The sequence below is a fragment of the Carassius gibelio genome, chromosome A21, assembly GCF_023724105.1.
Source record: "Carassius gibelio isolate Cgi1373 ecotype wild population from Czech Republic chromosome A21, carGib1.2-hapl.c, whole genome shotgun sequence".
NCBI lineage: Eukaryota > Metazoa > Chordata > Actinopteri > Cypriniformes > Cyprinidae > Carassius > Carassius gibelio.
The window spans coordinates 12,030,380-12,043,915 of record NC_068391.1 but is presented as its reverse complement, the minus strand read 5'-3'; the positions used below and the strand labels follow the sequence as shown (position 1 = coordinate 12,043,915).

The 13,536-nt window shown below is 37.4% G+C and overlaps 1 protein-coding gene across 6 annotated transcripts in view; it reads left to right on the top strand.

Moving 5' to 3' along the window:
* The first annotated feature begins 463 nt into the window (after positions 1 to 463).
* LOC127941933 (neural cell adhesion molecule 1) overlaps positions 464 to 13,536 on the top strand; it is a 193,237-nt gene continuing 180,164 nt past the window's right edge. For 3 of the 6 annotated variants that reach the window (XM_052537425.1, XM_052537426.1, XM_052537428.1), the window contains exon 1: positions 466 to 697. In XM_052537425.1, the coding sequence (XP_052393385.1) occupies positions 646 to 697 (52 nt within the window). In that variant the 5' untranslated portion in view covers positions 466 to 645. Of the gene's footprint in view, positions 698 to 13,536 lie in introns of all 6 variants that reach the window. The other 3 variants (XM_052537427.1, XM_052537429.1, XM_052537424.1) reach the window with 2 other exon arrangements.

Below are 13,536 nucleotides of genomic sequence, written 5' to 3'. Positions count from 1 at the left end.
TTTGATACAGATTAACTAAGCACCTGCTATTTATCACAATTACTTCCATGAAAAAAAAGCAGTAGTTAATTAAATCCATTGTAATATAGAAAAATAGGTTGCATTCTACTTGTTTGACCTGTTTGTATTTCCTTGCATTTGCTTATAAGTACGTGCAATAGGTGAAAGGACTGTCATTACTGCGATGCTGCACACATCCGCTTTATACTCATATAATGAGCCTGGTGAGAGAAAACATCAGCCGCCTTTTATTTGGCTACCGGAAACCATTGTGGAGTTTATAAGAATTCCAAATCCGAATAACCTCAGCAGTCCATGACGAGATTTTCCGAGCACACCATCTGCTGTTTGTGATTTGCAGCGGCACCAGACTGAATAAAGTGCGCGCACTAGTTTATTCCCGCGACTCCAGCGCGCTCCATAATATACTCTCGCGCTGGCGGATGTATTCATGTATTGCGTGCTGCGGCTCTTGTCACTCATTCGCTGTGCTGCTCGCTCGGAGCGCATTCTGTGTCAACGGCTGAGGACCATTTCATGATATTACAGCAACCTGAAACAGGGGCAAAGCATCGGAGTCTTTTAGATAATAACTGAACCAACTCTACCTATTCTACACGGAGCATACCTTTGGAAGAGATTGCAATGCTTCAGATAAGGGATCTCATTTGGACATTGCTTTTCTTTGGTTATGCAGGTAAGATGCACTTGTATCAGTTTCACTGTGTTACTGTATCCTTTGGCATCCTTGTTTGTCCTGGCGCGTTGGCTTCACAGCACAGAAGCAGCTACGGCGCGCTTGAGGATGAGGATGCGAGGTGGCTCGAGCTCGTTCATTCAGTGATACAGCTTTACAAACTGCATTGGTTTAGCCGTCCGTTTCGTTAAAACAAACTGTTATTTTCAGCCCTGTCAAACTGGCACACGTTCCCCAACTGGCTCAAGTTAGGTGGGATATGAAGTCTGAGTCTCGCAACCCGGTGTAAAAACAAACCGTGATTCTTGAAATTGTAAGAGCGCGAAATCTCGTTGTTTATGGTTGTGTCTACATCACTGCACATTGGCTCCTTTGAGGTGTTGGGAGACAAGAAAAACAACCAGCTGGTGTGTTGTGTAAACATATCACCAGCTAAGCCGTCACAATAACCAGCCAAAGTTTATTGTGGGGTGTTTTTCATGAGTGTGTTTTCATCCGTTTTTTCATACTCGGGATGGTCACGGCGGTGCTGAGGCGCAGCTGAGAGCGCTCGTGTTGAGCGACTGGAACATCTTTGCATTACCCTTGAATTAGTTTATCATTGTGACTGTTTGGGTTGTAATAGTTCAACGAGAAAAGAAAAATAACCTCATTCATTCACCTTTATTTTATTTCGAACCTCTATGATTGACTTTCTTCTAGAAGGAGATGTTGGCAAAGTGATAGACCCAGTCACTATTCACTCTCGTTGTATGGAAAGAGATGCAATGTAAGTGAACGGTGACTAAGGTTGTCTGTCTCTAACCTTGTGCCTCTCCTTTTGAGTCCCTCAAAAGTAAGCTTAAGAACAACATGAGTGTGCGCATATGGCTGAACTGTCCCTTAAAAGACTGAAGTTACCTTTCTCATGCAATGAATATCCAGGCTGTTTATTAGCAGATCAGACAGCCAATTAAAAAGGCGATGCGTAAATAAGAATGATAAATGGAACTGTTCCAAAAATGTTTCTTGTGATTATTGAAATGATTCGAATGCATGGTTGATCATTTCCAGCCAATCAGAGAGTAAGGCTTGGGCGGGAATTAATTATTTTCTGTCACCCCTTCTCTCGCCCTCCCCCTCCCCCTCCCCCTCCCATCCTCCCCCACCTCTCTTTCTCATGGCAAAACAGAAGCTTTACATTGGGACAGCATTAACATTATATACATGCATATTTGCACCCATGTACACAGCATTTAAGGATGTCTAGGATAAACATGTGTTAATACGTTTTTGTTAGTAGGTTTTTAATGGGATCAACATATTGTATGCACATATCTGCAGTGGTTTAGACAAATATGTAATATAGATATTACTATATATATATATATACTGTAAGCACATTATGGATATATACTGGACCCAGACTGTATATTACATTTACACATACGTGCTTGGTGAAATGGAGTAGTTCTGTACAGTGATAGCCGTTAGTAGTTATAATCTGTATGCGGGATGCAGAGCGATGATGTTATTTTCCAGTTGGTGGTTCTGTCCCACTGGTTGCCCTTTTGTTGTGGCAGGACTTCACAAACCTCGCAGCTGGTGTGAGCAGGTTTGAGAGGTTCCTCCTAGCAGGTGTGGGAGATTTTGTCCTGGTGTGTCTGGCAGGTTACAGAAGGCGTCCTTAATGTGTGTGTAATTAGGGCAGGATGTTAAAAAGTGCAGCTGTGTGAGTTCATACATGTGTCCTGTTTAAAGAATGATGGAGTTTGTGAGTTTTTCATGAATGTCTAGTGTGTTTGCGTTTATTCAGTAAAGTAATTGCTCGATGAAACCTTTGAAAGATTATGTTAACTTCATCCAATCAAAGTATTTGGGAGTTATTTCTGACCTGATATGGATATTTTTTTATTATTAGGTGACAGTAAGTAAGATGTGCTAATGTGTAAGCTGGGCAGTTTCAGTGTCACACTTGAGCATCAGCTCTATGTGAATGTGTAAAAGAGGGAGTATGTGAAGTACACTATTTGAGAGATAAAAGACAAAGAGTGAAGCGTTGAAATAATATTAACAGTTTTTTGTGGGGGTTTAAACAATGTTTGAGGAGTAACGGTTTCAGAGCATATGCCTTCTCATTCTTTTCTGCGCTCTCTCTCTCACCACCAATCCTTATCTTTATATCACTAAAGTGATTGTTGTAGAGGCACATACTGTTGATGTAGACAGAGAGCTGTTTGTGTTTGCTGAATACAGATAAATAGCAAATCACAAATACTGTAACTGCTTTTCTTCAGGCTGTGCTTCTCTGTATTAAAAGCACAAAGAGCCAAATGGGGAGTCTTAAATACCAGCCTCTGAAGAAGTTTAAAGAGATATAAAATAAGCTTTGGGGGCTTTACTGTACATTTCCCTGATCTAAATAGGAGGGCAAAGTAGTAGATTAGCTCTATCTGCACTTTTACAAGTTATTTGAACTGAAATGTGTGTGGGCAGTGTGTGTACACCACCACCCTATAATGATAAAAATCCACCCGGTGTTTTTTTTATCTACTAAAATCTTTATCTCTTTCTCAAATCGAGTCAATCTTATATTCCTGTCTTTGTGACATCTTACAGACTGGCCCCTCCCATGAGTGGCGTTTCAGCAAAGACTGGACTGGCTTCTTACCTAAGACTCGCCCTGGGTCAGCTGTCATCAGTCCACCATTGTTTCACCACCCGAGCAGATGTAGACAAGAATTGTCAAGCGATTGAGGTGTTTTGTTGTTGGATGAAATAATGAACATAACAGTCGTCATTTACTCCCACAATCTGAGCCGCAGAAGACGAAGTGGATTACATTTGTTTCTGAAGGGAATGTGTTCCTGATCTACCTAAATGCGTCTATGTTTGTGCAAATCATTCATGATTCAGCTTCAACAGAAGAAGTGAGTTTAAGTAAGGTTTTTAATGAATCGCCTTTCCTAATAATGTGCTAATTAGCACGTTCATGATGAATGCGGCTAAAGTAAACAGTCTCTCTGAGAGCGGCTCGGAAGAGAGGGGCGGGGTCAGCAGAGCTCATTAACATTTAAAGGAAATGCTACAGATTGGCTTGCTCTGAAAATAGCTGTTTTTGACAGGATAAAAAAGGTGTTTTTTACACTACCATTGAGAAATTTTAAGCAAACTATGTTACAGACTTATCATTAACACCCTAAAGAATCATATAAACTTGAGGAAAATGGGTATCCAATGACCCCTTTAACACTTGAAGGAGAATAATGGAACAATTCCCAAATGGTGAACATCTGGAAATCCTCTGTCTGTGGCTAGTTCAAAGTTCATGATTATTGTTATTTTTATATATTTTATTATATATTAGCATGGTAATCTAACCATAAAAGTAAGGTGTTTTTGTGGTGTTTGAATTTAACTATAATTTGGTGCTTTTATGGTGTTTTTATATTTTTTAATTTTTTAATTGTTTATATTTAATAACAATCTCAGTATTTCAGGTGCATTTCACCAATTATAAGTGCTTTTGTTTGTTATACAATTAAATCAAAAGATTTTGACTTATGACACTACGACACTATGACACTATGACATAAGAGAACGACAGGCCTTTTCCAGTTCATTTTTTTATTACATTTTTTTCCCCAGAGAATGTATGCCTCCTGAATAGTTATGTGTTATAAAATAATACATTTATCACAACTTTAAAGTCTCATTAAAATTAACCAGATATTTTATCTCTACTGGTAAAGGGTCCACCTCTGAACCGTTCCTCTCAAAAAAAAAAAAAGTGATTCAGAGTCCGTTAGAATGGTAATTATTAGAGTCAATTATATAATTGTATTGCTTACTAAGACTGATGGCAGTGAAAAAAGTTTAAGTTCAGAGCTGAAAGGAATTGTGATCTGGTAGAAAGATGTGCTCCCATGCTGTAGGATCACTGGATGGATCACCAGATAAAAACATTTTAATGATTTCATGCTGTACTCTTCACACTGTGACTCCTTCTTGTAAAAATGTATTAATTTTATTTTGCGCAAGCTGATTGAAATCCAATCGTCCCAAATTTTCTCCAGTTGTTTTCCATTTTGTGCCGTTTAAAAAAGATGGGTCGTCTATGCATATTAATCACTCTATGAAAGGGGGCTCAGACTGATTTGCATTGTGCAAGCTCTCAAGGCGTCCTGTAGAGTGTTGGAGGGGGGAAAAAAGAAAAGAAAAAAAAAGGAGGGAAATGGGTTTGGTTTTGTGATGCTGAAGAGCCACCCCCTGATCCCTGCAACCCATCTCTGAAAGGATTTCTCCTAACTCAAGTAAAAGGGCCTCCTAAAGTCGCAGGCTGAGAGGCAACTTCAAGAAGTGTAAACACTGTCTTACACCCCCCACATTTAAACCAGAAACACAACTCTCTGCCTCTCTTCCTCTTTGCCTTACTGTCTCGTAGAAAGTTAAAATGTGCCATTTCTGGCACCAAACAGAATTGGAAAAAATAATGACTGTTAGTGTTTTTAGATGACTTACAAACACTCTGCCCACTTGAGCCGCTCAAACAACTAATGCTTCAAACTCAACCTTGGTTGATTCAGTCAGCACATTTACATGCACAGTTATAATCAAGGGCTTTGGTGTTTTGAGAGTTCATGCAATTTTCATTGTAAATCTTTGAAACACTACATACAGAAGTAAAGTGCTCAGAACTGAGTGCCTATGAGCAAAGATGACAGATTTCAAATCGCATACTTCCAGGGGAGCCTGAGCTAGCCGAGAAACTGCCATTGAGATGAATGGGAGTGCTAATGCTTGGCTTTCTCCAAGTATTATAGATACTCTGCCTCAAACAAAAAGATTGCTGTTCCCATTGTTGTCTACAGGGGCACAGAAATTACGGCGTTCACCTTTAAGGTGCAGCAGGTGAAAGTCCAATTGAATGACTCATCTGTTATGTTGTAAAGCATTGGTTGTGACATCATCCAACAGTTATCATATAGACTACTGTGTTTGAATTGTTGGTTCCTCTGCATCATGCATTCATTTTTAGATTTGTAATAGAATAATGCATTTCGCTAAACTTCTTCTAGTTACTCTGCAGGCTTTTGTGATGGTAATAACATTCAAATACAGTCCAGAGACGTCCGTTTTCAAGATTCATCTATGTTGTACCCCACTTCAAGGAATTTGGAGTAGATTTCCGGCTAAAACCACCAAAAACAAAGTCTGCGCATACTTTGAGTTCCTTTCCACACTGTGTTCAAACAAGAGCAACCCAAAGCATTTTCACAAGGTTACTGTTTCCCTCCACTTGTGGCAAGCAGAATAATTATAGGACTATTTTCACAGCTTTATCCATTCAGAGTCAACCATTTCAGTCAATGTCACAATGCGATGAGATAAAAGTGTTGTGCTAATTTTGTCATGCCAAATGACTTCCAAAAGCAGAGCTTCAAAAGGTAATATGTGATGGCAACCTGTCTTAATCAGTTTGATTTTAGCAGTAAGCAGCTCAAAATATTACCTGATCGTGGCATAATAGCTTGAATGTGAACTTTTTGCAGTTTCTTTTCTTTCCAGAACCGCTGTCATGTGTTAGCTAATAATGTGTGATCATGCAGAAGAAGCAAAAAAACACGCTGGTACCATAGTGTGGTGAGATGCAATACTGTATATCCTCAGCACATTGAAATGAGATCAAAACCTCGACATTAAATTTAACTGAACTGTGTTTTGTGTTATGTCACTTTTCAGTCCTATATACACTCCCTTTCAACAGTTTGGGGTCAGTTAGTTTTTGTTATTTTAAATAAATTAATGCTTTCATTTAGCAAGGACATCAAATTGATGAAGAGTTACAGTAAAGACATTCATGAAAAATAATCTTAAAAAAAAATAAAAAAATCAGTGATCAGCATCACAGTTTACATAGTTAATAATAAGAAGAAATGTTTCTTGAAAACCAAATCAGCAAATTTCGATTTCTGGATGATTATATAACACTGAAAAGTAGATGGCTGCTGAAAATTCAGCTTTTTTTTATTAGAATATATTAAAACTGAAAATTTTAAATTGTAATAATATTTCACATTATTTCTAGCCGCGTTTCAACCGCAGGAACTTTACCCAGGAACTAGGGACTTGGTCCGGTACTTGGTGTGTTTCCACCGCAGGAACCAGGAACTAAATAAAAGTTCCGGGTAAAAAAATGCCCCCCAGAAAGTCCCTGCTGGTGAGGTGGTACTTTTTTAAAGTTCTGGAACTTTCGGGGGCGGGACTTTGGCGCTAAACATGCTGATTGGTTGAGTTCACGCAGCATTGGTTGAGTTCAACCACCATTTATTCGGATCAACATTTTCAAAATATTACTGTTATTGTGTCATGAAATGTAATTTTAAAAGTATTTCAGGCGAGAATGTAGTTGTTTAAAACTCAAATCTATGGTTTATTTTTAAAGACAGCGCCTATTTAAAAATGTGTTTCGCCGATCTCGTAGACGGTGAGCTCCACTCGATCAGCGGGAGCTCAGTCCTCATGTATCCGCAGAGAGCAGCCTCTCCTGGGATAGACCTTCTGATATGTGCCGCTGGCTCTGATGTGTCTTTAGTGGTTAAACATAACATATAATTCAGCTGCGGGGTAAATCTAACAGGTTTTCTTTGGTCTGTATTCAATTTATCTATATGTTAAAATGAAAATTAAAAAAGGCAAATTTATATAATATTTCGTTTCATTGTAATGGCTGCAAATACACATTTCCCTGAACTAAGTACATTTCTGCAGTTGTTATTATGCTTAAATGAAAACGAAAGGAGGCAGTGGTATTTGATATCATATTTCGTTTTATTGTAAATATACAGTAAGGAAAATTGCAGTAGCCATGACGAGCAGACTGAAGTTATCAAGTACGCTGCTGTTTATAGATTTACCTGACTTGCGTCGTCGCAGACATCACACTCCCGAGACGAATGCACAAAGTCTGAACCAACTACCGAGGATGCACGTCCAAAATCAGCGTACTTTTTTTTTTTTTTTTAATCAGCGGTACTTTGTATTGAGAAACGCGCGCAGACCTACGTCACCAGTCTATTTGCCTAATCTACCCGGTACTTTACACCGCCGTGGAAATGCAGAAAGCAACAGGTCTGGGGGGAAAATAGTTCCTGGGAAAAAAAGTTCCTGGTACAAATGTTCCGGGTAATTTCGGTGGAAACGCGGCATCTGTTTTTGCTGTATTTTTAACAAATTTCCATAAAAAACTAAATCCAACTTTTTCTTTAAAAAAAAAACAACAACAACTGCTGGATGCTACAACTAAAGAATTCAAGTGTTCTTTGAGAGCTGAAGGATTTTTACATCTGGGAGCTAAAACTGAATGTTCTTTTCCAGTTTGAGTGGAAAAGACTGCCTCAAAGATGTCTCCAGATCAAAAAATTTAACCAATGTTAATATTGAAACGCTTGCCTGTGGAAGGCCCAGTCCTTTTAGTTGGAGCCTGTGAGTTCATTTTCAAAAAGAACATTCTGGAATTCATGCAAGCACTGGCCTAAATGTGAAGAATAATAACCTAAGAAGAGGCAAAAGAGTGAATGCAGGGGGTTGGAGGGCCAAAATACAAGTGCAAATACAAAGACAGTAGCTTTGAATTAGAAGCATGGCTTAAAGTCCAAATAATATGAATATTGTTAGCACATGTATGTCTTAATTTTCTTTTGAGATTTAAAAATATATTTCAGCAGTCAATCTCGCTGTGTTTCTTGTCTGGTTGAGTGCTTTTAGTTTGGACAAGACTAGCTTGTAGTCTCCCACTGCTTATCAAACACAGTATTACATCTGATTCTGCCACAGGCATGCTGATGTAATCAGATCAGACAAATCTGATTTAATCTACAGAGATTTCACAGCTTTCATGAGTGTGTTTTACTCACAGAGACATTTATTGCAAATGTGTACAGCATCGTAGTATTACTGCAACCGCTGTCATTACTGACTGATGCTCTCCAGCTCTAAACACGGCTCTAGACATCTGCATCTTTTCTCTCATACTCATAGTCATCAACACCTAGAAAAGTCATAGCATAACTGATGAATCCATATGGAAAGAGCATCCTGGTATCCAGGGCATTTTGCAATGGAGTATCATATTTCAAGCACATCTATTTACTGCCAAGATGCTTTTTTGAGAGTTGTGGTCAGTTTATTGGCCAGCTTGATACGTTGCATTGTACCATGCCAGTTTTCTCGAGAGGGGATGAATCGGTTTTCTCTGTCAAAAACCTCTGTGTGTTTTGACTGAATTCTCAAAGTTTTACTTTTAATGCCTGTATCCGTGAATCGGTTCCCAGGTTGCAAATGTAGCAGTACATTGCCTTGACATTTGATTTGCTACTTGTTTGAAATCGTTGAAAGAGACTCGGAGCATTCAGAACAGTCCCAGTGTATGGTAATTTATTTTCTTACCAAGTTTCCCAGCACAAAGCCATATGGCTGTTGACATAATCAATTGCTCCCATAGTAGGCAATTCAGTCGAATATGAAGAGTCTGATGTTGCCACTGTGATTGCCTCCTCACCCTTGATTGCTTTTCCTGTGCTTTCGTTGTTCTCGTCATTCGTCTTTCCTTTCACCTGAATCACAGCCAGGCCAAAGTGTTTCTGCCTCAACACCATTGTTGGGGAAACTGCTTCAACTCTATACCTGGCCAAGCTATGTGTTAAAATTATTTAAAATATTCAACTACAGTCGAGCCACCCTTTAAAAACAGTTAACTACACTACTAGTAGATAACAAAATATTAAAAGTTCAATGTAGCTACACTGTGGTTTTATGCTCAAGGACTCAGCTAGTATAGTTGCTTGTCAGCTTGTATATAGCTTTTACTGGCAAGACTACTTTTTTAAAAAGCAGCCGAGCTATTGTTACATCACTGACAAAATGTAGTTGCTTTACTGCTTTTTAGGTAGTTATTCCCCATCAATGAAACATGTATAGGTTAGTGAAAGAGGCAGGTTGCTGATTTTGATGGTCGAGGGGTTTGTTTCTTTGATTACAAGACCACTTAGGTGATGTTCTTGATGCGTGCTGCCAAACATACATAATATTTACTGTATTAATATTGGCCCAGGGCTAAAACCAAGCAGGGTGTCTTATTTATCCATCCCTTCATCTGTCTTCTTGTTTTGATAGGATGCAGGACTGAGGCCTGCTGGGAGACGAACCCCTGTAAAAGGAGTTTAGAGGTTTTAGGTGCTAAAGAACAAAAATAGTCTTCTCTTTCTTTGACTCGGCAGCACGGCAGTTCACTGAGCAACAAAGGTTAAGGATTTAGACAAAAAATAGTGTCTGCTTTCTCAACACAGTCATTTTTCTCACTCTTCTTGATCATGGATGTATGAAATTACTTTTGCTGTGTATGGAACCATTACTGTGGATTATGTATTCTGAAAATATGTTTTTATAAGCAGGGTTTTCATTCCGGCATGCATCCTGTGGGTTACAGTAGCTGAAGGGGCATCTGTTAGATCACTGGTGCAAACCCCTGGGTTTGAACATCTGTTTAGGTTTTAAGAACAAAGGAAAGAGAAGCCAGAGATAACCGATGTATGTTCTCAGTTCTTGCAGCAAAGCAATACCTCTTCTGAGGATCTTGGAGGTTTTCTGTCACTTTGTTTTAATTTTAAAAGAGATAGATAAATTCTCACTCGAAAGTGACGTTTTCTGACATCATTTAGGCTTCTTGCTCATTAAACCACTTCTTGTCTGAACGACTCAATGTATAACAATGAATCAGACTTCCAAATGTGGAATAAGTAATTACAGGACCGAAAAGTCGAGAAAAGCATGTATGAATTTCAGATAATATTCTAAAGAGTGTGGTTAAACAAATTGTTTTGGTGACCATTGTCACCAAAAAATAAAAGTTTTTATTTTCCACAGAAAAGGGAAAGGACAGTTTTAGGATGACACGAGGAGAACTTTTTGAAATTTTTTCAAATAGAAGATAATTTTGAGGTAATATTATTATTATTTTTCCATACTACAGTAACCAGACAAGACACGATCATTCACAATTAAAATTAATTTTAAAAATGTAAAATTAATATCTCTTCAGTAGGGATGTAAGGATTCACTCAAGTCACCATTCGATTCAATCACAATATTTGATTTCACGATTAAAATTCGATTCACAATTTTATTTTATTTTTTTTACATGAGATTTAAGAAAAATTATAAATTAAATGTGTCCTTTTCCTTTTATTATTGCTTGGAAAAAATGCTGCGCATTTCTTAGTGAAATTGAAATATAACACTAAACTAAATTGAAATTTAAAAAAAGCCCCAAATCAAATAAATAAGTAACACAAATAAAATATATCTCTTCATATAAACAAAAAAAAAAGGCTTTGTCTAATCATGGCTTTGTTTTAATCATGATCCAAACAAAGATGTTTTTAATCTAAATTAGATTGTATAATTTTGAAACTTCAAGCAAAAACAGAATGATTTGATATTTTTTTTGTGAAACTATACATAAAAAAAATATCCGCATGTAACAGAAACAGCAGACAAGCTGAACGAGATGCAGATTCACCTTCTGCCAACAGGTGGCGCTTAAAGCATTTCATGGGTTTCCGCTGTGAACAAAGCAGCGCTGCACTTATGAACTTTAATGTGCATTATAAAGAGCCAAGGTGAAAAGAAAAAATACCATCTAAACTTTTGTAAAGACAGTAAGTTCCCCTCAGACATGGATTCAAAAAACTCCTACCTCTATATGATTCACGATTCGTTTAGCATCTCAACCGATTTGAATACATTTTTAACCGGCTCACGGTTACCGTATTTTTCGGACTATAAGTCGCACCTGAGTATAAGTTGCAACAGTCCAAAAATAGGTCATGATGAGGAAAAAAACATATATAAGTCGCACTGGACTATAAGTCGCATTTATTTAGAACCAAGAGAAAACATTACCGTCTACAGCCATGAGAGGGTGCTCTATGTCTTCAGTGTAGACTACAGGAGCACTGAGCAGCATAGAGTGCCATCTCGCGGCTGGAGACAGTAATGTTTTCTCTTGGTAATACGGTAATTGTCACTAATTGTCACTAATGATCTTTTCCATCCTAATTCCATCCTAATAAATCGATCTCATAATTTTTATTCTTTATTCTTATCCTCTTTTAATCTCATTGGCCGAAATCCTTCTTTTGTAACTTTATATTTATTAAAACCTTCTTATTGGCTGAGTTTGTATCATGCAAACTGCAATTTCAGTTACATTACAATTGTCTTGTGTCACAGTAGTTTTAACACGGATAGCCAAATAAATGTTGTTGTTAAAAAAAAGAGTAAACATTGATTAATAGAAAAAGATTAATCATTAAAATATACATATATTTATCTATGACTAATCATAAAAAGTATATAATAATCTTGATTTATATATAATTTATTTTGGAGAGGCATAATGAAAGAACAAATCCTTGATCCATTCCTGCCTAAAAGAGCATTTTTCTGCTTTTTTTAAATACATTTCAGCCTGAAATTTCAAATGTCAGTAGGTGCTTGCTCTTACTTTATGACTAGCATTTCAGAAATAGGTAACTTTAGCCATAAAGGACGTGTCCTATCTTAGCCTAGACTGCAGGTGATCTTCGGCAGTATTGAGCTGATTACTTTTAAACTTGGCCGGGGGGTGGGGGGGCTGGGGGGGGATCTAAGACGATTGAAAACCATTTAGTGCAACTTCAGTGGATGTGCAGCAGATTGGTGTAAAGGCTGAAGGGGGTGATTGTTGATCTTTGTAGCCAGGAGGCCTCCTCATTTGTTTGTCTGTTTCTGGCCGGGACAGATGGTGTGGAGTGGCTGTGATGTGGAGCCGTGTCAGTAGAGTAACAACTGTGAGTTTAGAGTTATTCACCTCATCTCTGAAGCATGCTGTTTGATAGGAAAGCACAGAGCAACATTCGTTTTAAAACTTCCTGTGGTGCATAAATGAGGCCATCACACAGGTGCCCGGGTCTAAAATGTATCGCCCATTCAAATTTCTGCACTTTCACAACTGCTGTATCAGCACTTTTAAAAAGTGTAGTTCGCCCAAACATGAATATTCTGTCATTATTTATTCACAAAGTTTATTTTTCCTCTTTCTTTTTTGGTGGTCTTCAAAAGGAACAACATGAGTGTATATTAATTAATTAATTTATTCATTCTGTCATTTACTCACCCAACCTTTCGATGATTTTTTTGTTTGTTTGTTTATTTTTTTGGTGGAATATAAAGGAATTTAAAAGGAACAACATGAGTGTCCATTCATTCATTCATTCATTCATTGACCTATGAATATTCTGTCATTATTTACCCGCCCAGAATTTTTTTATAATTTTCTTTCTTGTTTTTTAAAAATATGCCCACACAGTTACTATAGTTACTGTTTTGTAAACTATGTATGTATTTATTTATGAATATTAAACATTTTTTAATAAACATAAAAAAACTATACATTTTTTTTATTTGATTTATTTTTAAGGAACAACATGAAATTCAGTAAATATGGCATTTTTCTGATGAATTCATTAAATAATACATTTTATATGTATTTTTATATGTATCATACATTACTTTATAGTTCTCTGTAATCATATGCTCATACATACTCATTAAACTTTTTTTAGGGAGATTTTTATTGTGACCCAAATATTTTCATCCACTTCAAGTTACTTTACGTGCTAAAGTATATTTGCAATATGAAAACTTGGCTTAATTTGAGACATCTCTAGTCTCTGTCTTTAGCAGTCTCCGCATCCAGAGGCCATGTAACCTTCATTAATCATTCTATCAGATCTGCAAATTACAACCGGAACGATCCG